The sequence below is a fragment of the Mesoplodon densirostris genome, chromosome 19 (assembly GCF_025265405.1).
Source record: "Mesoplodon densirostris isolate mMesDen1 chromosome 19, mMesDen1 primary haplotype, whole genome shotgun sequence".
Classification (NCBI taxonomy): Eukaryota; Metazoa; Chordata; class Mammalia; order Artiodactyla; family Ziphiidae; genus Mesoplodon; species Mesoplodon densirostris.
The window spans coordinates 6960481-6986002 of record NC_082679.1 but is presented as its reverse complement, the minus strand read 5'-3'; the positions used below and the strand labels follow the sequence as shown (position 1 = coordinate 6986002).

Sequence of the window (25522 nt, the reverse complement as noted above, 5' to 3'; positions counted from 1 at the left end):
TCCTCCACCTGCAGGTGCAGGGCACAGAGGATGAGCACCGGGAGGTGACGAGCTGCCACCAGAGAGGGCACAGGAGAGAGGGAGGGGGAGAGAGTGCGAGAGGCCCAGAAAATCCAGTCCTGCTCACCAGCCCCACTGTCTTCCTCAGAAGCACCATGAGCCAGCACGCCCCTGTTCAGTTTAAGCTGACTGAGTTCCGTCATTTCTAACTGAAAAAGCCCTGAGCAAAGCCATCTGTTAGCCGGAAAGTCAAAGGTGACTTGGCGAGGAAAAGGTCAGTGGGCGTGAGTGATCACACACTGAGCACCAACCATCAGGCGGGCTGCTCAGGGACACGATCTCTCACTACTGTCTGGCGGCAGGGGTTATGTCCCCACGTCCAAGATGAGGAAACTGGGCTCAGAGGGCTGCGGTGACCTACCAGGAGCTGACCCCAGGCCATGGGCCTGATCCACGAAGCTCCTCACCCAGCGCGGGCACCAGATGACAGGGCATTTCCCTGCACCGAATTAGGGGATCAATTAGCTATCAGATACAAGGGAAGATCTGCATTATACCCACTGACACGGCCTCTAACTATATTAAAGAAATGCAGGAAATGACAACAAAGGGAAGCAGAATGCAAATTTACTAGTGCAGTGTGGTCTTAGCTGTGGAAAAACAGAACTACTCTGAACAAAGAGGGTTGGAAAGAAATACACCGACATGTGACTGGGGGCTGTCTTTGGTTGGTGGGACTACAGGTGGATGGTCTCCTTGCTAATTTGCAGTAGCTTCCAAATGTTCATTCCATCTGTGTAATAGACACATAATTGATAAGCTTGGTTTTTGAAAGGGAACTTCAAATATACTCTGAAGAACCAGCGAACTTGTGTAGCCAGATTCTAGAATCACAGTTCGAGCGGGACAGATAGGGTGACTGAATTAAACAAACCTCCCCTAGGCTGGTGCTCAATCACACCTTGTCTTGCCCCAAAGGTGACTTGGGTGTGGGGAGGGGCTGGACACCACAGGCTGGGCTGAAGGAAGCAGGGGAGCCGGCATGTGTAAATAACACCATGCCAGGTCAGGACCAAAGATGTGGTCCTCTAAAGACACCCATGTCGGACTTCCCTGGTGGCACAGTGGTTAAGAATCCGCCTGCCAATGCAGGGAACACGGGTTCGAGCCCTGGTCTGGGAAGAGCCCACATGCTGCAGAGCAACTAAGCCCGTGCGCCACAACTACTGAGCCCATGTGCCACAACTACTGAAGCTCGTGCACCTAGAGCCCGTGCTCTGCAACAAGAGAAGCCACTGTAATGAGAAGCCTGTGCACCACAACGAAGAGTAGCCCCCGCTCGCCGCAACTAGAGAAAGCCTGTGCGCAGCAACAAAGACCCAACGCGGCCAAGAACAAACAAATAAATAAATAAATATATATATATATATATATAAAAAATAAAGACACCCATATCCTACTCCCTGGAACCCGGGAATATACTACCGTATGCGGCAGAAGGAATTTTCAGATGTGATTAAATTAAGGATCTTGAAACGGGGAGACAACCCTGGGTTAAACAGTGGGCCCTAAATGTCACCATGAGTGTCCTTATAAAATGGAGGCAGAGAGAGATTTGACTAGAGAAGAGACCATCTGAAGATGGAAGCAGAGATTGGAGTAACGCATTTTTAACTTGGAGATAGAGGAAGGTGCCATAAGCCAAGGAATGCAGGTGGCCTTTAGAAGCTGGAAAAGGCAAGGAAAAGGAATCTCCCCTGGAGTCTCCAGAAGGAACCTCCCCTGGAGTCTCCAGAAGGAACCAGCTCTCCTTGATTTCAGCCCAGTGAGAATGATTTTGGACTCTGATGTCCATAAATACAGAGAATAAATGTGCATTGTTTTAAGCTGCTAATAAGTTTGTGATAATTTGTGAGAACAGCCGTATAAGACACGAATACAGATGGGGAGTAGAAAGTGTCTTACGGATATGAAGGGGGACCCTGTGACTCCCCAGGGCTCCCCGAGACTCAGCTCCCTCATCAGGAAAGTGGGAGTGGCCCCTACGACACTGAAGCATGGCCGAGTCGGGAGGGAGGTGGGTGTGGTGTTAATGACCTCGGTCGCTGCGCACAGGCACGCACTGCACCGTCACTCCGGGGCGAGCCTCTGGAAGCTGGTGAGGAAGGAAGGGAGGCCGGGGGTGGGTGTGAACCCAGCTGTGAAGTGCTTAGGAAAAAGACCTGGAGGTTGTGGCTGACCTCAAGTTTAACACGAGCTCACGGTCGGCTGCCACTCTTCAGCGGGCCTCAGGCTGCATGACCCATTCCAGCGTCGAAATGAGAGTGGTTCTGGGGCAGCCGACCCCGGCCCCAACAGCACTGTGATACGTAACCCCTCCTCAGCCAACTTCACACCCGTCCTACGAGGTAGTCAGGACGATGGCCCCAGCGCACAGATGGGGGAGGGGAGGCTCAGATGGAAGCAGCCTGCAATTCCACCCCACGGTGGGCCCTAGAGCCCCGCCCCTGCACTGAAAAGCCCTCTTCATCTCTACTTCATCAAATGGGCACCCCCCGCCATCCCGGTTACAGGGCAAGCAGCCCTGCTTTGGGGGCATGGCCGCTATTCTGCACCCCAGCTTCCACCCCACACCCTCATGTGCTTATTTTCCTTCCATTTAAAAGCAGCTGCAAGACAGCTCCCTGTCTTCAGGCACGAAGTTGGTCTCTGAGCACGAAGAAAAGAGCCAGGCTTGAACTCTGCTCCTGCTGCTCACTAGCTGCGGGGCCCGGCGCAGGTGGCTCCTGAACCGCTCTGTGCCTCAGTTTTCCCACCTGTAATGAGGATACTCCCCTCACACACTGAAGAATAAACACGGTCATGACTGGGGCCGTGTGCCTGGCCCAGAGAAGGCATCCGCCAGTCCTGTCTCCTCTTCCCTCTGCCTATGTAGCTGCCCCTCCACCTTCCACCGCAGACCCCTGGTTTTGTTCGGTCTCCTCCACGCAGCCATGTGCTTCTGGGGAGAGGGGCCCGGGGCCGCCCGCCCTCCCAGTGGGCCTGCCTGGTCTGAGCCAGCAGACCTCAGCTGGCTGCCTCCGATCCACCACCTCCTGGGACATACACTCAAAATGTAAGCTGATCAGACCACCAACATCAGTCTCTCTCCAGGGGCGGGATCATGACCTTGGCCTTTTTACAAAGCTCTTCTGGGGGCTTCTGAGAAAGGCCTCTTCACTCTCGCCACAGCAAGTGCCTTAGCCTCCAGCACCACCGGCGCCCGGCCCTGCACCAGTTCCCTTCTTGCTCAAGAGACGCCCACACCCCCGCCCCCGGCTCACTGCAGAGCCACCTCGAGCTGGGTCTGCTACCAGCAGCCAGAAGCATCCGAACTGCTACACCCACATGTCTCAGTTCTCAAGACCTCACTCGAGAGAGCTTCTGCTATTTATAAGCTGCAGCTAAAATTTTTCAGAAAAGCATTTATAGAAAGTTCTTTGCTTTTTATACCACAAGAAGAACAATCTCCTGTGGAGCCTTGTCTGGTTTAACGGTTCTCTATTTATTAAACGCCTCATCTGTTTCCAACACCTCGGATGCCAGGGACCTACTAAGAGTGGTGAACACGTACTGATCCAGCCCACCCTGTGTGTTATGGCTCACTTATTCCTGAAAGCGGGTCCATTTGACGAACGAGGAGAGTGAGGCCCAGGGAGATGACCTAAACCCTGAAGGCAGCCAGAGATGCGGCAAACGTTGGTTTTCAGTACCAGGGCTGAGGGCAGGGGCAAGGCTGGGTCACAGGTAGTGGGAGCGGATGCCTGAGCTGAGCGTTGAAGGACAAGGGGTCGGCCCGGAGACAGGGAGGAGGGTCTGGGTGGAGGCAGAGAGAGGCTGACCAGCAGGTGTGGCTCTGGGGCCTGAGTACGCTGTCGGCCTGGGCTGGGAGAACGTACGTGGGGCAGGACTGAACCCTGCATATTCCAAAGAAAGGACTGGCCCTTGCCTGGCTCTGGGGAGGGAACCTCCAAGCCCTTGGAGCATCCTGCCTGACAGAGTGTCTCTAAGGTGGGCCTTGGGCCACACGGCATCAGCATGCCCTGTGAGGAGGCTAGAGACTGAAAAACGAAGGTGGCACGGTGCCTGCATGACTGTAGCTAAAACCACCCCGGACAGCAAGGCTTCCCTGGTGGGCAACGTCCCGCGTGTGCTCACATTGCTGCTGGAGGATTAAGCCCTGTCTGTGTGACTCCCCTGGGAGGAGACAACTGGAAGCTTCCACCTGGTCTCTCCTGGACTCTGCCCCGAATACCTTTTCCCCTTGCTGATTTTAACCTGTTTTGGTTTTGCTGTAATAAACCATAACTATAACAGCTTTGCTGAGTTGTGATCTGTCCTTCCAGCAAACCACAGAAGCTGAGGGTGGTCTTGAGGACCTGTGACCATATTCATGTATGGTGCCACGTGATGTGATGGGAGAAGCTGGCAGAGCCACCGATGTCACGATAATGGCCAGACTTTATCCTGAGGGAGCCACAGAGGGACTTTAAGGTGGGGGGGAGGGGGGACTAACATGGTGGGGGATGGACTGGAGCAGTAGAGGCTGGAGGTAGGGCAGCTGGGAGGAGGCTGGGGGATGGTCTAGGCCAAGAGCCCAAGGCCTGAGCCAGGACCCTGGGGATGGAGAAGAGAGAATCCCAGGTTGGGACATGTATACATCTGCACCAAAATGAGACAAAGTGATAGTTCTGCAGGGTCTGTCCTGGTTAACAAAGCCACTGACAACCAGAACTTTGGGAATTTCTCATAAAACATGGCTGAACAAATACACACTATTGTGAGCTGTGAAAAAAAGAGAAGGAAAAAAAGCCCTCTGCCCTCTGTGAGGGCTTTTCTACTTTTACCAAAGGGATGAGCTTTCCTAAAAGAGAAGCTGATGCTGCTTCGGGGCAAGCGGGGAGGTACAAAAACTGAAGTGGTGCCTTTTCCTGGGAAGAGGGGAGGGTGTGCCCGGGCCAGGTGCTTGGAACTGGGCAGCTGTGGCCGGGATAGTTGGTCCACGTAGGACCCAGGCCCCGAGTGAGAAGGGGCTGCCTTGAGATCACTGAGGGTGTTACTGGCAGAGCCACCAGCCCTGCATTTGCCCTCATTTTCCAAACCACATCCGGCCACCTGCATGGCCCCGGGGCGTCTGGGATTCCCACCTAGAGACACAACTCACCCTCAGCTTCAAGGACCAGGGTTCTCGGCCATCACCTCCACCTTCGCTCAGGTCCACCAACCTTTAGTTCTTCTGCCTCTCCAAACCTGAACTTCATCTACTTTATTCACTCTAGCATTTACTCAGCCCTACCCTGTGTACAGTGACGACAACACAGACAGGAAAAATGGTCTGTCCCCCAAGCGGGGACACAAATTCTTTACAGTACAACAGTCGTTCATACAACAGGTATTTCTGATCACCTGCTATGTACAGACACTATTCAAGGCCCCGAAAATACGGCTGTAGATGAGACAGAGGAGTCTCTGCTCTCGTGGAGCTACATTCCAGTGGGGGAGACAGACAGGAAAACAAGACACAAGAGAGAAATTACATGGCGTGTTAGAAGAGGCTCAGCGTCATGGAGAAAAGACCAAGTGGGGCAAGGGAAGGGGAAGAGGGGGCGCCGCACAGGGGTGAGGGGACTAACAGAGGCGGCCAGAGGGACGAGCACCTGAGACCAGAGGGAGGAGGCAGAACAAAGTCCTGGGGTGGGACCACGACAGCAGGAGGCTGGTGTGGCCGGAGGGCAGGCAGGCGGCATTGTTACTGAGCCCTGGGCTCTCCTTTCCCTCCCTCCCTACCCCAGCCCCTTTTCTTAGACACCAGGAACAGGGGTGTTTGGGAATGAATATGGGGGGACCTCAGCCTTGGACCAAGAGGAAAAGAAAGATTAAGAAGGGTATGGGGGAGGGGTTGTGTGTGGTGGACAGAAGAACAGCCCTGAGACATGTCCACACCGTAATCCCAGAACCTGTGAATACGTGACCTCACATGGCAAAAAGGGACTTCACAGATGTGATTAAGGATCCTGAGATGGGGAAATGATCCTGGATTATCTGCATGGGCTTTCAATGTAATCACGAGGGTTCTCAGTGGAATCAGGAGGCAGAAGAGGACAGCCAGAGGGACGGTGACCACGGAAGAACGTTCCGAGAGCTGCTACACTGCTGCTCTGAAGACAGAGGAAGGGGCCATGAGCCAAGGAAAGCAGGTGGCCTCTAGGAGCTGGACAAGGCAAAACCCAGAGTCTCCCCCAGTGTCGAGAAGGAACACGGCCCTGTGCACCCATTTCAGACTTCTGACCTCCAGAACTGTAAGAGGAAATATGTATGTTGTCTTAAACGGCTAAGTTCGTGGTAACCTGTTACAACAGCAATAGGAAACTAACACAGGGGTGGGGGACAAAGAACAGGGCGGAACTCAATACAGAGAAATAGATGGGAAACACATCCTGGAGGTGGGGCTGAGAAAGGGGCAGGAGAGAGGGGCGACGGGGCCAGGGCAGGCCTGCCTATGTGCGTCGGGGCGCAATCGCGGGACCCTAGCAGCTGCGGAGCTAGTGGGGAAAGAACAGCTGTGATCCTGAAAATCCAGACATCCCCCGCCACTGGGGTGACCTCATCGGGGCGTGGATGTGTGGGACACCCAGCAACGACAGGCCATGACAGGGTATGACGGAGGGGAGGGACAGGGTGGCCTGGGAGCACCAAGGAGGGCTTGTGGTTGTGATGGTGTCAGCCCCACAGGGCAGGATTTCCCTGTTTTGTTAATGGCTGTACCCCCAGCACGTAGAGCAGTGCCTGGCATGCAGCAGGTACCCAATAAATAATTGTGACTGACCGGCGACCTGAGAACTGATACTAACTACATTTACTGAGTGCCACCTATGTAAGCGGTACCCGGCCAGGAGCACTAGGGAGCAAGCAGCACACTAAACCCTTCCTGGATGGGAAACAAGCTCAGAGAGGTGATGTGACTTCTTCAAGGTCACACAGCAGCAAACACTAGTCCCAAGAAGGGAATCGAGCTCCTTCTGGGGTAGGGGAGGGGGAAACGTCAGAATTAGGTCTAATGGAGGAGTGGAGTGCTCTGGGCGGAACATGCGGCTGAGCAGCCGAGGGAGTGACACACCTCCAGGGCAGCTTCTGCACAGCTATGGCTGGAGCAGCAGGCTGAGGGGGAGTGGGGTCGAGCGCCGGGTCACAGAAGCAGACTGGCAGCCAGTCCACCCACCGGACACAAAGCTGGGACCCCGCTTCCCTCCCAACCCCACCGCGGCCCTTCACCTTCTCACCTCAGAAGTGACTCTCCCACCACGAGGCTCATCCACTGGGGCAGGGGCAGCTGCCCCACATCCACCCCCTTGCTTCATAACAGAAACTGTTTCATTTGGGGCAGCGAGTCCAGCCAAAGGACTCCATGTCCCACGGCTCCTTAATGGGGCCCAGGTCTTTCTAGTCCACTGATGGGCCAGGAGGAGGGCAGCAGGCCTGCAGCGGTCAGGAGAAGTCCAGCCCACGCACCTCCGTGAGCTCTGCGGACAGAGGACTTTGCCCAACCTCTTCTGCCAGTCGCCCGGCAGGACACAGCCCAGCAACGAGAAGTGGGCGCTGCAGCCTGTCGGCCCGAGTGCCCGCTCCTCCACTCCTAGCCCTGGGAGCTTAGTTCTAAGTTCATCCCCCGGGCCTCAGTTTCCTCATCTGAAAAAAGGGGATGATGGCTCTAGAATCATACGGTCTCTGTGAAGATGAAATGGTCTAATCCGTGTCAAGCACTTAGCGCCATGTCTGGTGTATCCTCGGGACCCAGGAAATGTTATTAATGCGGTTCTGGGAAGTGACGGGAGCAACTGCTCCCGGCATTCTGCCCACAGCCACCTGGTGGCTGCCAACAACGCTGAGCCCAGACAGTACCCAGGCAGGACAGGAGCTGTCTGTACCAACTACGTTTTCCCTTTGGAATTAGCTATTTATTTAAGACTTGGAGGAAGTGTGGCCACGGGCTCAGAGAGACCAGAAGAGGGGAGAAGACATGGGAGAGACAAGGCAGATCAGAGACTGAGGGAACCACTGCCCCTGGTCGTCATCAGCCCAGCCCAGCGCTGCTGAACGCGGCCTTGCCTGGGGAAATGTGATGCCCGTTGAGGCTCAAAGGCCCGGCCCGGACCGGCCCAGCCCGGCCCAGCCAGTACCTTTGCTGTGTCAGTGCAGGGACCCCCTATCCCCTGCCCCTCACCATCATCTCCTTTAGGTTGTTTCACCAACATGTGAGACACTGACTCTTGCTTCTTAAATCTCTCTTGAATCGGATCCCCTACTCTCCCTTGAGTCAAAGAAAACCCCTCTAAACCTCAGGGATCGGATGAGCCAGAGAGCCGGCCCTTCAAGAATGGAAATCAACTGATCAGCGATTAGCAGCTTGCCAACCAGACCTTAGACAAGGCAGAGTCTCAGGCTCCAGAGCGGCGAGGAGGCCAGTGTGGCCAGACCAGAGTGCGGTGTGAAGCCACGATAGAGCTCTTAAGTTCCAGGATCTGATTTACGTTTTGAAAGACTCGCCCAGGTTGCTGGGAGGTGGGGTGGGGCAAGACGCCAGCAGTCGCCTGGCGGGGGCTGGTGGTGACCTGGGCCACTCTGTCTGGCTCTTACACAATCATCCTGTCTGCTGGGCCCGGCCAACCCCAGGTGCAGGAAACGGAGCCCCAGAGAGGGGCAGAGAGGCTTTTCTAAGCCAGTCTGGAGCAGGGAAACCTCACTGCTCCCCTCCATGTAAAGGCCATCTCTCTTCCACAGCACAAGGCATCCCCTACTGGGAGGGTGGGACAGAGACCAGGTAGATGCAGTTTTCAACTGCCCTCTCACCTCCTTAAGCTGCCTGGGGTTCTGGTCCTAATTTCCTCAGGCCTGTTCCTCCCTGTGGACGGGCACACTGCAGGCTTCTCACCCTCCCAGGTATCAATATAACAAACCCATGTTAAGCATTAGAGACCTGTCTGGACAAACAGAAGGCGTGTCTGTCTGTCTGCTGTGGGGAGGGCAAAGAATGTGGAAAGCCTCACTGCCTGCCTTGGTCACATAAACTGATCCCTAAATGTCCCTGCATACTAACTGCCCAAGAGACACTGTCACACGTGTTCCATTTCCCAACCCACCCAATGACATACTGGTCATTTTTCAAAATGAAAATTAAATTCTTTTTGTGAAGAGATAGTTTGTTCACATGGTTCTATGTTCCAAAGGTACAAGAGGGAATTCCACGGTCTCTGATCCTCCCCTGCCCCGCACAGCTATCTTTCTTACCTGGAGACAAGCTTTTAAGTTTCTTGTGCTTCTTTCCAGAGATTTTCTTTTTTTCTTAAAAATAAATAAATAAATGTATGTATGTATGTATGTATGTATGGCTGTGTTGGGTCTTCATTGCTGTGCGTGGGTTTTCTCTAGCTGCGGTGAGCGGGGGCTACTCTCCGTTGCGGTGCACAGGCTTCTCATTTCTGTGGCTTCTCTTGTTGCAGAGCAAGGGCTCTAGGCGCACAGGCTCAGTAGTTGTGGCTCACAGGCTCTAGAGCACAGGCTCTAGAGCGCAGGCTCAGCAGCTGTGGCGCATGGGCTTAGTAGCTCCGCGGCCTGTGGGATCTTCCCAGACCAGGGCTCGAACCCGTGTCCCCTGCACTGGCAGGCGGATTCTTAACCACTGCGCCACCAGGGAAGTCCCTTTCCAGAGATTTTCAATGCGTTTAAGTAAATGCAGTTTGCAATCTCCCCGTTGTACACAAAAGGCTGCATGTGCCAGGAGCACTATTCTGCACTCTTCTTTCTTCACTGACTATACTGTAGAAGTCATTTTAAGTAGGCTTATCATCCTCATTGGATGGAGGAGGAAACGTTCTCACAGGGGAACTGCCTTGCACCCCTCGGCTGTTTGCTCCTCAGGGTTGCCTCCAGCTGGTACCTAAGTACTTCTTGGACTCAGAGGTTCTCAGTCATCCTTCTTCCTTCCTTCACTGGAAAATACTCTCTCTACCCCAAGAAGTCACCTCACGGCTAATGAGCAATTACATTCTCCTTCTCACTCCTGAGGCCCAAACCTGCACCTGAAGGAGCTCAGGTCGGGGGACAAACAGCAAATTTCCCCACGGGGAAAACAAATCAGGTTAGTCGTGTGTGGAAAAGTCAGGAAACAACCAGAGGAGTAGATTTTTAAGGAAGATTCTAGGACCACTCTTAATATAAAATAATAGGACTGGACGAGCTCTGAGGAATACTCAGGTACTGGATCCCTTACCTTTTTTGCCAAGAACTGTTTTGTTTCCTTCTCTTGTACTGAAAGATATTTTCCCCCTCTACCTAGCCGCATTTTTGTGTGTGTGTGTGGCCGTGCTGCACATGGGATCTTAGTTCTGACCAGGGATGGAACCCATGTCCCCTGCAGTGAAAGCACGGCAGAGTCTTTACCACTGAACCGCCAAGGAAGTCCCCCTAACTGCATTTTTAACATTTAAATTTTAACTACACAATCAATACATCAGTCCTCTCTTTAAAATATTGTTTTGGCCACCACCAACAAAGCTAAGCATCCCCTGATCACTACCCTTGATCCTGGTCCCCACACCCATGAGGTATCCCGGTTAAAAGTCGTTGTGTATCTGTTATCTACGTACTTGTGCGTACGTTCATAGCCAGAGGAAATGGTTTATTCATATGTTTTCTCTACTACACAGGGGATCATACTGCATGTGTCACTCCACAATTTGTAGCGTTTTCAACAGGTTTTCCTCTCCTTCTAGCTGCTGTAAACCAGTCCGCAGTGTGACTAGACCACATTTTATTTATCCGTGCCTCTACTGATGGACATTCAGAATGCTCCTGATTTTTTCTTTATTATAAATAATACTGGAACAAGCATGCTCACTCATGCTTTCTCGGGCACAGGCACAGACACTTTTCCAGGGCAAATCCTAGAAGAACTGCTGGCCACAGGTACCTGCATTCTGGTTTTGAGAGGGACAAACAAACTGCCCTCCAACTTGCCTGTATGTGCTTTTATTCTAACTGGCAGTGCCTGAGACAACCATTTCCCTACAATCTGCCAGCACCTGAAATTAGGAAAGTATTGCCAACCTGATATATGAACTGCATTAAAAAAAAAAAAAATGATAAAAGCACCAACCATTCAGCACCACTGTATGCCAGCACATGTTGGGTAATTCACAAATATACCTCATTCATTCAGTCAACAAACATCCACTGAGACTTAGGACAGGACAGGACAGGCCTTGGGCTGGGCAAACAAAGACAATATGGCATGGCCACCTGTCCTCAAAAACCCAGTGTTATAAATGTGATGAAGGAAAAGCTACCAGAATTGAAAACAGGTAGTCAAACAAAAACTTGTGCACAAACATTCACAGCAGCATTATTCCCAACAGCCAAAAGGTGCCCCCATCACTAACCACCCTTTGCCTCCATCACTCCACTCCAGCCTCACAGGCCTTCCTGCTGTTCTGCACATACGCCTAAAGCACTCCTGCCTCAGGGTCTTTGAACTTGCTGTTTTCTCTCTCTGGAACACTCTGATGGCCCCATAGCTCACTCCCTTACCTCCTTCAGGTCTTTGCTAAAATGTCACCTACTCAGTGAGGTCTTCCCCAGCTATCCTTAGGACCCAGCATCATCTGAAATACAATATATTCCATTTTCAGACCTCATTTATTGTCTGTCTCCCCATTAGAACGACGGATCCATGAAGGGCAGGATTTTGGCCCGTGATCTCCACTGCTGTACCCCAATGTCTGTGACAGTTGCTGGTCACTGGGGGCACTCAGCAAATGCTTGTTAACCCAATAAACAGACCCAGGTTGCTTTGTGCCATGTACTATTCTAAGTGCTTTCCATGTACTAACTGGTTTAGTTCTCACTGCTTCTACCACAGGGTAGGTACCATTAGCATCTCCGTTTTAGAGTTAAGTAACTTGCTCCATGTCAACATAAATGTCAAAGTCAGGATATGACAAGGTTCCTGTCCTTAAATAATTCGGAGTTTACTGAGGGTAACAAAGAGATAAATTGTTGGATAACAGGTAGACACTGTGAAAGAGCTTTGGTTAGAACCTACTGGAAGCCCAGGGGAGGGGCAAGGACACTGTCCTAGAGAAGGAAGGGATATTTAAGCCTGTTTTGAAGGATGTGGAGGAGTTAGTCAAGGTGGGGAGGGGTTAGATCAATAGCTCATTCCAGGCAAAAGCTCAGATGGGCAAGGGCTGCCTTGAAGAACAGTGTTAAATGCCCTGTGTGAAAACCACAAGATGCCAAAGAAGATACACAAATGGGTGATAAGCATGGGAAAAGCACTGTTAGGCTTCGGGAAATGCAAATCAAAACCACAATGAGATACCAGTTCACTGGTGCCACTAGGATTAAAATAACAAAAAAGGTGGACAATATCAAGCGTTGGTTAGGATGTGGAGAAACTCTAATCCTCATTGCTAGTGGGAACGTAAGATAGTGCAGCCACTTTGGAAAACAGTACGGCAGTTCCTCAAAAGGTTAAACACAGAGTTATCCTACGATCCAGCAATTCTACTCCTAGGTATCTCCCAAGAGAAATGAAAACATATGTCCATACAAAACTAGTACACACATATTCCGTAACAGCCAAAAAGTAGAAACAACCCAAACGTCCATCAATTGATGAATGGATAAAATGAAATGTTATGCAACTTTAAAAAGGAATAAAGGGCTTCCCTGGTGGCGTAGTGGTTGAGAGTCCGCCTGCCGATGCAGGGGACACGGGTTCGTGCCCCAGTCCAGGAAGATCCCACATGCCGTGGAGCGGCTGGGCCCGTGAGCCATGGCCGCTGAGCCTGCGCGTCCGGGGCCTGTGCTCCGCAACGGGAGAGGGCACAGCAGTGAGAGGCCCGCGTACCGCAAAAAAAAAAAAAAAAAAAAAAGGAATAAAGTATTGACATATGCTACAAAACAGATGAACCTAGAAAACTAGACACAAAGGGCCACCTATTGTATGATTCCATTCATATGAAATGTCCAGAATAGGCAAATCTACAGAGAGAGGAAGCAGGTTAGTGGTTGCCGAGGGATGGGAGCACGGAGAGTGACCACTAAGAGGTATGGGGCTTCTCTCTGGAGTGATAAATATGTTCTAAAATTAGATTGTGGTCACGAGTACACAACTCTGAATGTATAAAAACCACTGAATTGTACACTTTAATAAATGGATGTGAATTATGTTTTTTTTCCAGTATTTCAATAAAGCCATTAAACAAACCAACCAAGCATGGGATGCCAGGGAGGGGCTGAGAAGGCAGGGGCTGGGCAGAGCTATTTCTAAAGATAGGATCACACTTTCTTGTGGGGATGAGTACAGCTGGTTGAGAACGGGCTGGGGAGGAGACTGTAGTTGAAATGCTCCAGTCAGCTGAGGCCAACAAGGGGTTCCAGTGGAAACGCAGCCTGGCACAGATACACCACAGATACAAGACTCAGTGTGGGGCTGAAGCACCAGGGCCAAGGGACTTTAAGAGCACCACAGGTGGGGCTTCCCTGGTGGCGCAGTGGTTGAGAGTTCCCCTGCCAATGCAGGGGACGCGGGTTTGTGCCCCAGTCCGGGAGGATCCCACATGCCGCGGAGCGGCTGGGCCTGTGAGCCATGGCCGCTGGGCCTGTGCGTCCGGAGCCTGTGCTCCGCAGCGGGAGAGGCCACAGCGGTGAGAGGCCCGCGTACCGCAAAAAAAAAAAAAAAAAAAAAAAGAGCACCACAGGTGGACACGTTTGTGTGTGTGTGTAGACAGAACCACACACACCTGTGCTCCCTCCCCAGCCTCTCTCTTGTAATCAACACCAGTGTCCCAGGGGAGAGGCAGTGATGTCAGTGGGGGAGGGAGGCAAAGGTCCAGGTTGTGGTAGAGGCAGTTGCCATGGAGATGGTTTCTCTGGGAACCAGGTGAAAACCACCAGAGGTGGGGGGCAGGGTGGCTTTGATTCTGAGATTAAAACCAATCACAGTCCCTACCTATCCCTGGGTATCAACCACTGCACTAACACTTCTGGACATTTATTATGTGCTGTGCCCTGTTTGTAGTGCTTTACCTGTACTGACTACAACCCAAAGAGGCAGGAACTACCAGCGTTCCCATTTTACAGATGAGCAAACTGAAGCCAAGAGAACTTCAGTAACTTGCCCAAAGTCGCCCAGGTGGTTAGGACTGACCGAGGCTGTCTGGCCCCAGAGCTAAGCTGGGGCATCAGGAGCCTCTCCAGTGTGACCCTTTTCACCACTACGCACCCCCATCGCGTGCCATGTCCAACACCCCCTTCCTGTTCCCTAATGACATCCCAGGTCACCTCCGTCACCTTCCAGACTAGTTTAGCGGTTCGGGTTTCACTCTCAAATTCAACTCAGTGCCGTATGCTTTCCCCCACTGCAGGATAGACTCCTGACGCTTGGAGTGAAGTGGGGGCCTCAGCTGCTCTTTCCTGCCCCGCGTCCCCCCGGCCCCCGCCGGAATCTGTTCCTGCTCTGGGTGGGGGCGGGCAGGAGAAGAAGGGCAAAGGGCTACTGAACAAACCTAACAGCTCTGAGGTCTGGGGCCCTGCTGGCTGCTGGCCCTCAAAGCCCCCCGTGGGGCAGTCCTGGGGGACCTCTCAGGCCTGTGAGGTGTTCCTGCTGTGGTCCCCTGCCTCTGCCTCAAACCACCCCCTCTCTTGCTCCCTTGGCTCCCACTATGACTGGCCATCCCAGTGGGTGCCAACTGCATTCATTCAGGCCTTGCTATTTCCCTTTGTGCCCAAGCAAACCTGGGGGTATGGTGCATCCAAGGCCCACCTCAAGGCAGGGGTACAGGCTGCGCTGCAGCTGCCCTCCACCTCCCATCCCCCATCGGGCATGAGGAGCAGGTTTGCTGTGAGAAAGGGAAGAGCAGCCCTGACAGCTGGCCCTGGTACTCTCCTGCTGGGCATAAACAACTTAACAGAACACATCAGGCAAGGCCACCCTGGTTGTGATGGATCTTGACACGTCTCAACACAGACAGAAACATACTGTCCAAAGCACAAAAATAACCAAACATCACTCTCCTGGCTCAGAGCTGACAGCTGCTTCTTAACTAAGCACAGCATCAGCTCCACTGACAAAGGACGCTGGTCACGGACTTGCCCCTGCTCCCTGCCGGCCTCCAATCCAGAGCAAAACCCCACTTCCCTGAACCCTCCCCAGTCACCTAACCCAGCCCAGCCCCTAAAAGTCCTCTCTGACACCCCCTTCCTGAGATGCCCCATGGGCCCCCAAGGTGGGTGGCCCCACAGCTGCGGCAAGCAAGAAACCCAAATGGTTTGACTACGTGTACTGGAAGTCCTGGGGGCATGGATGGCTGATGAAGGACACCAGCCCCCCTTCAGCAGGAACCCAACCTTCCCAGATGATTCCCTAGAGACCCCCTTCCCTGCTCCCCACAAACACTGCCCTCCCCAACTGCGCATATGCTGGGCAGAGACTAAGTGAGGCCGGCACCCTTTCAAGCTGGGTCAGTCCGGCGGGGGGTGGGGGGAGCAGCTCGGGGGTGTGTGTGGCCCTGCACCGAGAAGTCCTCAGTTCCTTTAGTTCTCTGCTCTGGGCAGAGGATGACAGATGTGGGGTTGGGAGCAGGGGGGTGGGAATCACCGCACACAAAGGTCAGGGAGGGCCCTCGGCCCCAGCCTATCCACACTCGTGGTTTGTTGAGGTTTCTCTGAGTGACTCACCAACCTTTTAAAACTTGGATCTCATGGAAAAGTCTGGATTTCTCACTTCTATGAAACCTGAAGCTCTGCACTGCCAGGCCGGCACTATTGCAGGGCACATGGGCTGACCCTGAGCAGCACCGTGCCTGCGGGGACAGCTCGCTCGCGGAGCCAGGCATCGTTCTAGGCCTTTTCACACGTTATCTCTGGTCCTCACCACTGCCCTCTGCTATTGTCCCTGCTCTTCTCATGTAGCACGTGGGGGCACAGCACCTTGCCGAAGGCCACACAATGGTAAGTGATGTGTCCTGAGCTCCAGGACACTATGCTGTCAATTACCTTCAGTTTACCCTGTCCACTCCCTGTGGGCACATGAGGGAGGGGTATGCCAGGGCTGGCGCTCGCCTTTAGCTCCCAGATGAGGAAACTGAGGTTCCGAGAGGGGAGGCGTGGTAGGATGGATAACGCTCCCAAAGATGTCCACATCCTAGTCCTCAGAATCTGTGAACGTTACCCTATGTGGCAAAAGGGACTTTACAGATGTGGTTAAATTAAGGATCTTGAGATGGAGACACTATACTGGATTTTTGGGGTGTGCCCTAACGTAATCACAAGGGTCTTTATAAGAGGGAGGGCAAGAGTATCAAAGGAGGAGATAGGGGACATGATGATGGAAGCAGAGGTAGAAGTGATTCAAGGAAGGGGCCATGAGCCAAGGAATGCAGGCGGCCTCTCAAAGCTGGAAAAGGCCAGGAAATGGATTCTCCCCTAGAGCCTCGAGAAGGACCCCTTTTAGACTTCTGGTCTCCAGAACTGAAAGGGAATAAATGCATGTCGTTTTAAGCCACTAAGTTTGCGGCAATTTGTTACAGTGGCCACAGGAAATGAAAACAGAAGATGACCATCGAGGTGCTGGAGCTGGTGCAGCAGTGTGGGGCCTCGCCAGGCGCTGGGAGCTGTGGCTGCCTCTGCTGAGGAAGATGTAGCAGGAGCGAGGGGAGGGAAGGGACTCTGGAGGACTCTGAGCCGCTGGGCCACGTGGCAGACCTGTGTTCTGTGTGCCTGGCCCCTGCACTGCCCTTTCCCCAGCTGAACTGGCCTTGGCCTTCCTGCCCTTGTTTGCCAAGACGCCCACCCCCAACCTCCGCCCTCCTGGCCTGCATGATGCAGACACCTGCCCTAGTGCCCCTTCATAGGCCACAGGACTGAATTCCCCAGTCTCTGTGCCTGAGCAACTCATTTAAAAATAAACTGATGCGGGACTTCCCTGGTGGTCCAGCAGTTGGGACTCTGTGCTTCCACTGCAGGGGGCACGGGTTTGATCCCTGGTCGGGGAACTGAGATCCCTGCATGCCCCACAGCACGGCCAAAAAAAGAGAACTGATGCCTAGTCAGGCTACAGCACAGGGCTGGGGGCTGTGAGGAATGATTCTTGGGAATGAGGAGGGTCCGGACTTACCCTCTAAGTGCTCAGGGAAACAGTCACATACACAGACATCTGCCTTCAAGGCGGCTCTGAAAGCAGAACAAAGTGGGGTAGGAATACGAAGAGAAACAAACATGGGTTGACCTTGAGTTCCTAGTAAGTGCTGGGCTTTACCTACATCATTTCATATAATCCCCTCAGCACCTAAGCCTTAAAGAGAAATAATTAATGCTCATAATTAGGCAGGCTCCGTTCTAGGAATTTTACATACATTTACCGATTTAATCCTCACGATAATCCTAGGAGGTGGGTCATCTTATCCCCATTTTATGGATGAGGAAACTGAATCACAGAGAGAAGATGTCACTTGCCGAGGGTCAAATAAGTGGGTCAAATAAGTGGCGTTGGGATGTGAACCTAGCAGGCTGGCTCCAGAGTCAAGGCTCTGAGCCACTTTTCACTTCATCTTAGCCAAAAGGTTGAGAAGCGATCTGAGCCACTTTTCAGAAGGCAGCTGAGGCCAAGGCAGAGTAGGGGCCTCGTGTGCACCCTTGGCCAGGACTAGGTGGTATGGGCTTGGGATTGAAACCTCGGTCCATCTGATGGAAAACTCGGTGCCTCTTTCATCACTGCAGGCCCGTCACCTTGACTGGGAGACCAGTTCGGGGTTCTGCGATAGGACAGGTGAGGAGGGCCTCCTCTGGGACAGGGGATGGGGAGGGGCAGGTCACAATCAATAGAATTCGGCAATTGTGAGCAGCAGCAGACCCGAGGTGAAGGTCCAGGCTTGGTGGCCTCCCAGCAGGCTACATCCTGAGCTGGGGGTCAGGGACCCCACACATCTGAGAGAGGACAGGCTCTCCCTGGGACCAGCAGGGCCTTGGAAGCTATATGGCGGAGGCCCGGGCTCTAACCAGCAGTGTGACTGTACACGACACCTTGCCCCCTGCAAGCTGAGCGGGTCAGCCTCTGTGATCTGAGTCTGTTCTTGGTAGTTCTTGGCATGGAGCCTGATTCTCAGGGTTCTGCACAGGTTGCTCTCCCTCCCCCTCCCCAAACCCCTCCCTTGCTGTGCTGGGGCCTCTCTCCAATCCAGGACTTCACTAACCAGGAACAGTTGCCGGGTGCGCAGGGGGGCCCCCAGAGAATCCCCCCACTCCCCCTCCCCGTCAAACAGCCAGGGTGATGCAACCTGCCTGCAATTGCCACCTCACTCCCCAAGCCTGGCTCCTCCGCACTGAAAAAGAGTCCCCAGCAGCCCCACCCATGCTCCCAGCCCCAGCTCAGGGTTAAAGGGCCTGGGGCAGCTGGACCCCAGAGGACTTTGTGAAGCTGGGGGAGGCCAAGGCATCTGAGTCCTGGATGGGCAATAGGTCCAGAGGTGGGTGTGGGGAGAGGGTTCAGGGTGCCAAGACCTGGGCTCACAGGCACCACTGATGACCCACCGCCCATAAATTCGAATATGCCCTGAAGGGCTAGGGAGCTCAGTGTGCAAGTTGGAACCAGTTCCGCAGGACTGAGTCAGGCCACGTGGGGGGGGGTAATTGGCACCAGAACTCAACTCTATGGGACCCAACAGATGGAGAGAGAAAAAGGCACAAGGGGCTGGGACAGGGGTACCAGGGTCTTCTCAGTCAGCAAACGCCGCAATCTACTGGCAGCAAGATTCCCACACTAAGTTCATTCCCAGGTATTAAAAAATATCCTACCTGGTCATCCACTCAAAACCCCATAATCCCCATCTATGAGACAAAACCAAATGGAGGGACATTCCATAGAATATTCAACCTGCACTTTTCAAAACTGTCAGGGTCATGAGAGACAAGGAAAGTCTAAAAAGCCTTTGCAGAACAGAGGTGGCTAAAGAGACGGACGACTAAGTGTAAGACGGCATCCTGGAGGGGATCCTGGAACAAAGGAAGGGCGTTAGCGAACAACTGGTGAAATCAGAAGACAAGGTGGAGTCTAGGTAATAGAAATGTACTGATGTTGGCTCCTGAATTGTGACAAATGTACGAGCATAATGCAAGATGTCCAGTGACGGAGACTGGATGAGGGGTATAAGGGGACTCTCTGCACTGTCTCTGCAGCTTTTCAGTACATCTACAATTATTCCAAAATAAAAAGTTTACTTAAATAAAAATACTCTACCTAGTCCTCCTGTTATAATCTAGAAGGTCTTCTCGAAGAAGACAGGGGATGACTGTGCCCTCACTGCCAGCGGCCTGTCCAACGGACTCCCCTAATCCCACCTGCTACCGCTCAAATATCTACACTGAGGAGTGGAAGTCGGTCCTTGCTTCTTACTTAATAGAACTTTAAAAGCACTACTGCTTAGCAATGGAGATAAAACACATCCACCTCAATAACCGTAGTAATAAAAACTCCTTATGTAGCACCTACTGCGTGCCAGGCACTAGTCTAAGCGCACTTGACCTGGATTAACTCATTTAATCCTCAAAACAGTACTAAGAAGCAGGTACTATTAACGGCCACGTACATCAGTACGTTTCTATTTACTCAACTCTATGCTTTATTCTGGCACTGTTAATGGTAACCGAGGCACAGGGAAAGGAAATTGCCAGTAAGCTAGTAAGTGGGGTGTACTCAGCGTTTGAACCCAACAACTTGGCTCCAGAGACTGCTCTTAACCACTACTCTATGCTGCCTTGGTAATAACGTAGCCCCTGTAGGGCAAGAGTTGGCAGAGTGGACAGGAAGTATCATAAGGGGAACATGGTCAGATCCCAAGAAAGACTTCCTGTATGCAACAGCAGCCTGTACGAGGGATATAATGTACAATATGATAAATATAATTAACTCTGCTATATGTTGTATATGAAAGTTGTTAAGAGTATAAATCCTAAAGTTCTCATCACAAGGAAAAACGTATGTATTTTTTCTATTTCTTTAGTGTTGTAACTGTAGGAGGTGATGGATGTTCACTCAACTTATTGTGGTAATCCATTCACGAGGTATGTAAGTCAAATCATTATGTTGTACACCTTAAACTTATACAGTGCTACATGTCAATTATATCTCAATAAAACTGGGAGAAACAAAGAGCACATGCATTTGGAAGGAAAAAAAAAAGCCTGTGTGTCTTCGCTCCCAGCTAACTCTCAAGATCCGGGTGCCCCCTTCTTTGGATCTTGATTCAGTCTCATAAGCACCACAAAAGTGATGAAAAGCTGAACTCCAGGTGTGATGTCCTGATGTGGATGAATGCAGGGTGGGAAAAGGAGGGGTTTCTGCTGCACAGGAAAGACCCACATCCACTTGGGGCTGGTGGAGGGTCCAGTGCAGGGGGAGGGGATGGCTAGGAAGCCCGATCTCTTTTAGCAATGCAAGTACAGATCTCCCTCTTTCTGGCAGAGTGTGAAGACTGATCTAGTGGCGGGAGGCGGGTGGTGGTGGTGGTGGTGGGCAGCCGAGGTAGAGGGTCTTTCCAAAGGAAGTCTAGGAGAGGGGCAGGGACAAAAGAATGAACCAACGGGCCTGAAAGGAGTGCTGAGGGTAAGGGCTGAGGAGAGGTTGGCAGGGGATGGAGAAAAGATAAGACAGGGCGGTGACCGACTCCCTGCACCAGGGGCTGAGCGTCCATCATTTGAATGGGAGAGGGCGGGGATGGCTGGAAATCACCTTGGAGGAGTGGAGGAAACACAAGAACGACCTATCAGCAAGGGCTGCATGGTTAAGTGTCTGGGGCTCCGGCCACGGGGGTCGGAAGGGTTGACGCTGGGGCCCAGAGTTCCCTCCTACTGATGATAAAAGAGGCCGAGCGAGCACATAGGAGGTGGCATCTGGGTTTCACAGGAATGGACTTATTTCTCACAAACGACCCCACCAGGTACACGTGATGATTCTCCTTACTTTACAAATAATCCCCTATCTGAGAGGCTAGAGAATTTAAGTTATTTGCCCAAGGCCACCCTCGCCGGTCTCTGACTTGAACGGAGCGTGCTCTGTGACTCACGCCAGATTCTAAGCCACAAAAGGTGTTCTCAGAGTGGGACGGCAGTTAAGGATAAAGAGATCAACATGTGGCTGACCGGAAATTCGCGAAGCAGGGGAAAGGAAAGGAGAAATGAACTAGTGCGGGTCTCAGGGAAGAGGAAGGGCCGAGTCACCAAATCAGAGGGAGCAGAGAGCCGGACCGCGGACCCCAGGGAGGAGGGGACCGGACCCCAGAGGCAGAGGGAAAGAAGGGTCGGAACCCCCGAGGTTGGGAGGAAAGCGGGGCTAGATCCACAGGTCAGAGAAAGGAGAGGCCCGAACTCCCGTGGTCGGAAGGATGAGGGGGCCGGATCCCGGGATCCCCGAGGGCGGGCGGTCAGGCCCTCCTCACGGTTGAGGCCGCGCGGGGCGGGGCGCGGAAGGATTCGGGCAGGCCGTGCTGCGCCACCCCCGGTATATCTGTCCCCAGTCCCCGGGGTCGCCTCATTCCCCATCCTTAGATCATGATTTCTCCTCACACTACCGCGACGCCACCTCAGCCCGCGTAGCCCCGGCCATGGCTCTGTAGCCGCAACCCCTCTGTGCCCCCGGCCAGTCTCTGCGCTCACCGCGCCTGCGCTCTCCGCTCCTGCCGTCTTTCTTCAGCCGAGGCCGCCACCGCCTCTCCTTTGCGCAGCCATGGAGTGAGTAACCGCTCGCCTCTCCCTCTCCAACGGCGTTTCCCGCCCTTTCGAAGCTCGCGGCCCTCACGGCCGAGTCTGGGGGGTAGGGAGACGAGACTGAGGAATCACGGTCGCGCAGGCGCAGAAGAGGGAAGACAGGTCGTTCGCGCGCGATCGAGCATGCGCACTCGGGCCGATGGGGGAGGGTGCGTTCCTCCAGACAACGTTGGTGTTTAAAGACAGCCCCTGTGCGTTTGCGCCTGCGCACTAGTTCCCAGAGAAGGTGGTGGTTCCCCCCCGCCCTGAATGAGTCTGCGAGCGATTGCTCATGCGCATCTGTCCACCAGCGGTAGTATTTCTATGCAAAGGGCGGGCAGTAAGCAGCCGCACGTGCGCACTGACCCCCAGGAGGGCGGAGGCCTGAGGGAGTAATGGGGCCGCTACGGCGGTGGAGCATGCGCTTTAGCCCTCGGCGAGGGAGCCGCGTGTGGATGGTGGAGGGTGGGGAGCTGTTCTCCGCCTGCAGCCTCCACCCGCCCGCCTCCACTTTGCTCAGGCGCAAAGCACATCTTCCCTTCATTTCATTCAGGCACCTGCTGGGGGCGGGGGGGGGCTGTTTAGATTGACAGGGGAGAAGGCGGGACTTAGAAACGACCCGTTTAAGGGTTTGGAGCTAGGATAAGAGGCGTCACGGAGGGTGGGGCTTGGGGTGGGTAACCCACGGTGAGAAGGGGCGGGACTAAAAACCGTTAGCTGAGGGGATGGTGTTTCTATCTGAGAAAGAGGCGAGGCCTCTGGGGAATCGTCGGGGAGGGGTGGAGCTAAAATGAACCGTGGGGGCGGGACTTGGAGGGACAGTGGCGATCACCGCAAAATTCAAAGGGAAGGGTGGGATTCGAACGGATGACATTGATGAAGGGGCGGGACAGGGGGAATTCCCCTGGGAAGAGATTTGAGATGGACTCTAGGGAGGAGGTGGGGCCTAAAGGATGTATTTTAGAGGAAGAGGTGTGGCTGCAAGAAAATTCCCCTGGGGTGGTTTTTTTTTTTTTAATGAAACGGAATACTATGCGGTAGGTGGGAGGGACTTAAGGAAATTCCCCTGGGAGACCAAAAGGTTTCTGTATTGGAAGGATTGGGTCTGGGGAATTCTGAAAAAAAGTAAGTCGGGCCTAAAGAGAATTCCCTTGGGAATGGGTGGGGCTCAGATTTGGGGAAAGAAAGGGCAGATTTAGAATTCTGAAAGGGCAAGGAATCCCGGGGCCCTGGGGGTATGGCTTGGTTTCCCCGTGGCTTTGGCAGTAGGTGAGGCTGGCCCCTGACCCACTCACTTTTGTGTCACACTCGTAGGTACTCCACTCTTGCCTTGGTGCCTGTCTTCGTCCAGCTGAGTAACCGCCAGAGCCTCCTGCCAGTTGTTGGTTCAGCCTTCTCCATTGCCATCCGTGCCCAACGCCCGTGCTGCAGCCATGTCACTCCTGGCGACCCTGGGGCTGGAGCTGGACAGGACCCTGCTCCCAGCTAGCGGGCTGGGCTGGCTCGTAGACTATGGGAAACTCCCCCTGGCCCCTGCCCCCCTGGGCCCCTATGAGGTCCTTGGGGGAGCCCTGGAGGGCGGGCTTCCAGGGGGGGGAGAGCCCCTGGCAGGTAAGGGCAGGCAAAGAATGGAGGTGGGGTGAGCTGGGCTGTGGGGGGCAGGGGAGAAGAATTCATTCATTCATTTTTCATTCATTCAATAAGTGTTTATTGAGCATGTATAATATGTCAGGCATTGTCTTAGGTGCTGGGGATACAGCTGGAAACAAGACTGACATGATCCCTGCCCTCTTGGAGCTCACACTCTACTGGGGAGACAGACAAGAGACATATTAAATGATGATGCATGGGGATAAGTGGGAAACACTTAGTAGCTGAGCTTAAAAATGACAACAAGGACACGTTTAGAGTGGGGAGCCAGGAAACCCTCTCCAAGTCAGTAACATTTTGGCTGAGACCTAAAGAATGGTAAGGAATGAGCCATGAAAAGGGAAGAGCTTTTCAGGTGGAGGAAACAGCATAGGCAGAGCTCCTGAGGCAGGAAGTGTTTTATTCATTAGTGTATCCCAAATGCTTGGTACATAGTGGGTTTTCAATGATTAATTAAAGATGAAACAGGGTGTGTTTGTGTGATTTAATTTGCCGTTTACGAGTAAACTAGAGGGTAAATCAAGAAACCACAGGTGCAGGCTAATCAGTAAAGAGGATGTTGGAATGGTTGAAGAAATTGGCTGGTTGTTTTGTTGTTTGGGTCATTGGTTGGTTGACTGGTTCATTGATTGTTTGGCTAATTGGTCGGTTAGTTGGCTGGTCTGTTGGTCTGTTGACTGGTTTGATGATTCCTTGATTGGTTGGCTGACTGATTGGCTGGTTGGTGGTTTTACTCAATGAATGGGACGAATGAGGTAGTCGTGAGTGGGACCTGGTTGGGTGGAGGCTTAGGAACTCAAGGAGCTTTCTGCCCCTCTCCAATCCTCCAGGCGATGGCTTCTCTGACTGGATGACCGAGCGGGTGGACTTTACAGCCCTCCTCCCTCTGGAGCCCCCCTTGCCCTCAGGTGCCCTCCCCCCACCTTCCCCACCCCCACCTGACCTGGAAGCTATGGCCTCCCTCCTCAAGAAGGAGCTGGAGCAGATGGAAGACTTCTTCCTTGACGCCCCACTCCTCCCACCATCCTCCCCACCTCCGACACAGCCAGCACCGGCACCCTCCCTCTCCCTCCCCCTCCCCCTGCCTACCTTTGACCTCCCCCCGCCCCCGGCCCCGGACACCCTCGACTTGCTGGCTATCTACTGCCGCAGTGAGGCCGCGCAGGGGAACTCGGGGTTGGCGCCCCCCCTGTCCCCGCCACAGCAACCCCCTTCTCCTCCCCCTCAACCCTCCCGCCCCACCCCCTACCCCAATCCTGCCGCCACCCGAGGGGACCGCAAGCAAAAGAAGAGAGACCAGAACAAGTCAGCAGCTCTGAGGTACCGCCAGAGGAAGCGTGCAGAGGGCGAGGCCCTGGAGGGCGAGTGCCAGGGGCTGGAGGCCCGGAACCGGGAGCTGAGGGAGAGGGCTGAGTCGGTGGAGCGGGAGATCCAGTACGTCAAGGATCTGCTCATCGAAGTGTACAAGGCTCGAAGCCAGAGGACCCGGCCCAGCTAGCTGGGCGGGGTCTTCAGGCCATAGCGGGCGAGCTGCTCTTCAGCCGTGGCTCACTTCTGTTTCTGGGCCTGAGGTGGGAGGTCCCTCGTCATCCCCCTGCCTCTAGCTGCCTTCCAACCTCCCCCTCCTCCCCCCTTCCTCCTCCCTCCCCTCCCCCTCCCCCTCCCCTTTTATCCTTGCCTCCTTTCCTGTCCATTCTGAATTTGCTCCCCTCCTCCCTCCCCAGAATCATGGAATGTTTGGCCTTAGTCAACATCTATACCCTTCAACTAACAGCTGAGGAACCGAGGCCCATGGGGAATTGGGGGGGCAGGGGAGAGCTTGGAAACCTGGTCTCTCAAGCAGGGAAGTGAGGCCAGGAATCTCTGCAGAACGTCTATGCAAAGGAGGACAGGGAAGCCATCTGGAGACTAAGTCAGGGAGGGCTTTAAGAAAGGTGCCCGCAGAATACAAGCAAAATCAGCCAAGTGACCTTGGGGAACTACATTTGGGGGTGGAACCAAAAAGGTGGCCGAGTTCACAGAGCAGGTGGATAAG

The 25522-nt window shown here is 53.5% G+C and overlaps 2 protein-coding genes across 6 annotated transcripts in view; one reads left to right on the top strand and one right to left on the bottom strand.

The window, feature by feature from the left end:
* The window catches only part of NUP62 (nucleoporin 62), a 25426-nt gene extending 3468 nt beyond the window's left edge, over positions 1-21958 (bottom strand). The window contains exons 1-2 of one of the 2 annotated variants that reach the window (XM_060083063.1): positions 21748-21958; positions 17216-17271 (exon numbers count right to left, since the gene is read on the bottom strand). The gene's annotated coding sequence lies outside the window, so the exon portion shown is untranslated. The remainder of the gene's footprint in view (positions 1-17215; positions 17272-21747) is intronic. The other variant, XM_060083062.1, reaches the window with a different exon arrangement.
* ATF5 (activating transcription factor 5) lies at positions 20907-25522 on the top strand. Of its 4 annotated transcripts, none has more exons than XM_060083073.1 (4): positions 20907-21032; positions 21679-21822; positions 23152-23448; positions 24318-25522. In XM_060083073.1, exons 3-4 carry the CDS (start codon positions 23271-23273, stop codon positions 24983-24985), a joined length of 846 nt encoding a protein of 281 aa, XP_059939056.1. In that variant the 5' UTR covers positions 20907-21032; positions 21679-21822; positions 23152-23270; the 3' UTR covers positions 24986-25522. The 4 variants fall into 4 exon arrangements, with proteins under 4 accessions (XP_059939056.1, XP_059939055.1, XP_059939054.1 ...); XM_060083072.1 differs by lacking the exon at positions 20907-21032 and adding an exon at positions 21284-21436; XM_060083071.1 differs by lacking the exon at positions 20907-21032 and having other exon boundaries at positions 21558-21822.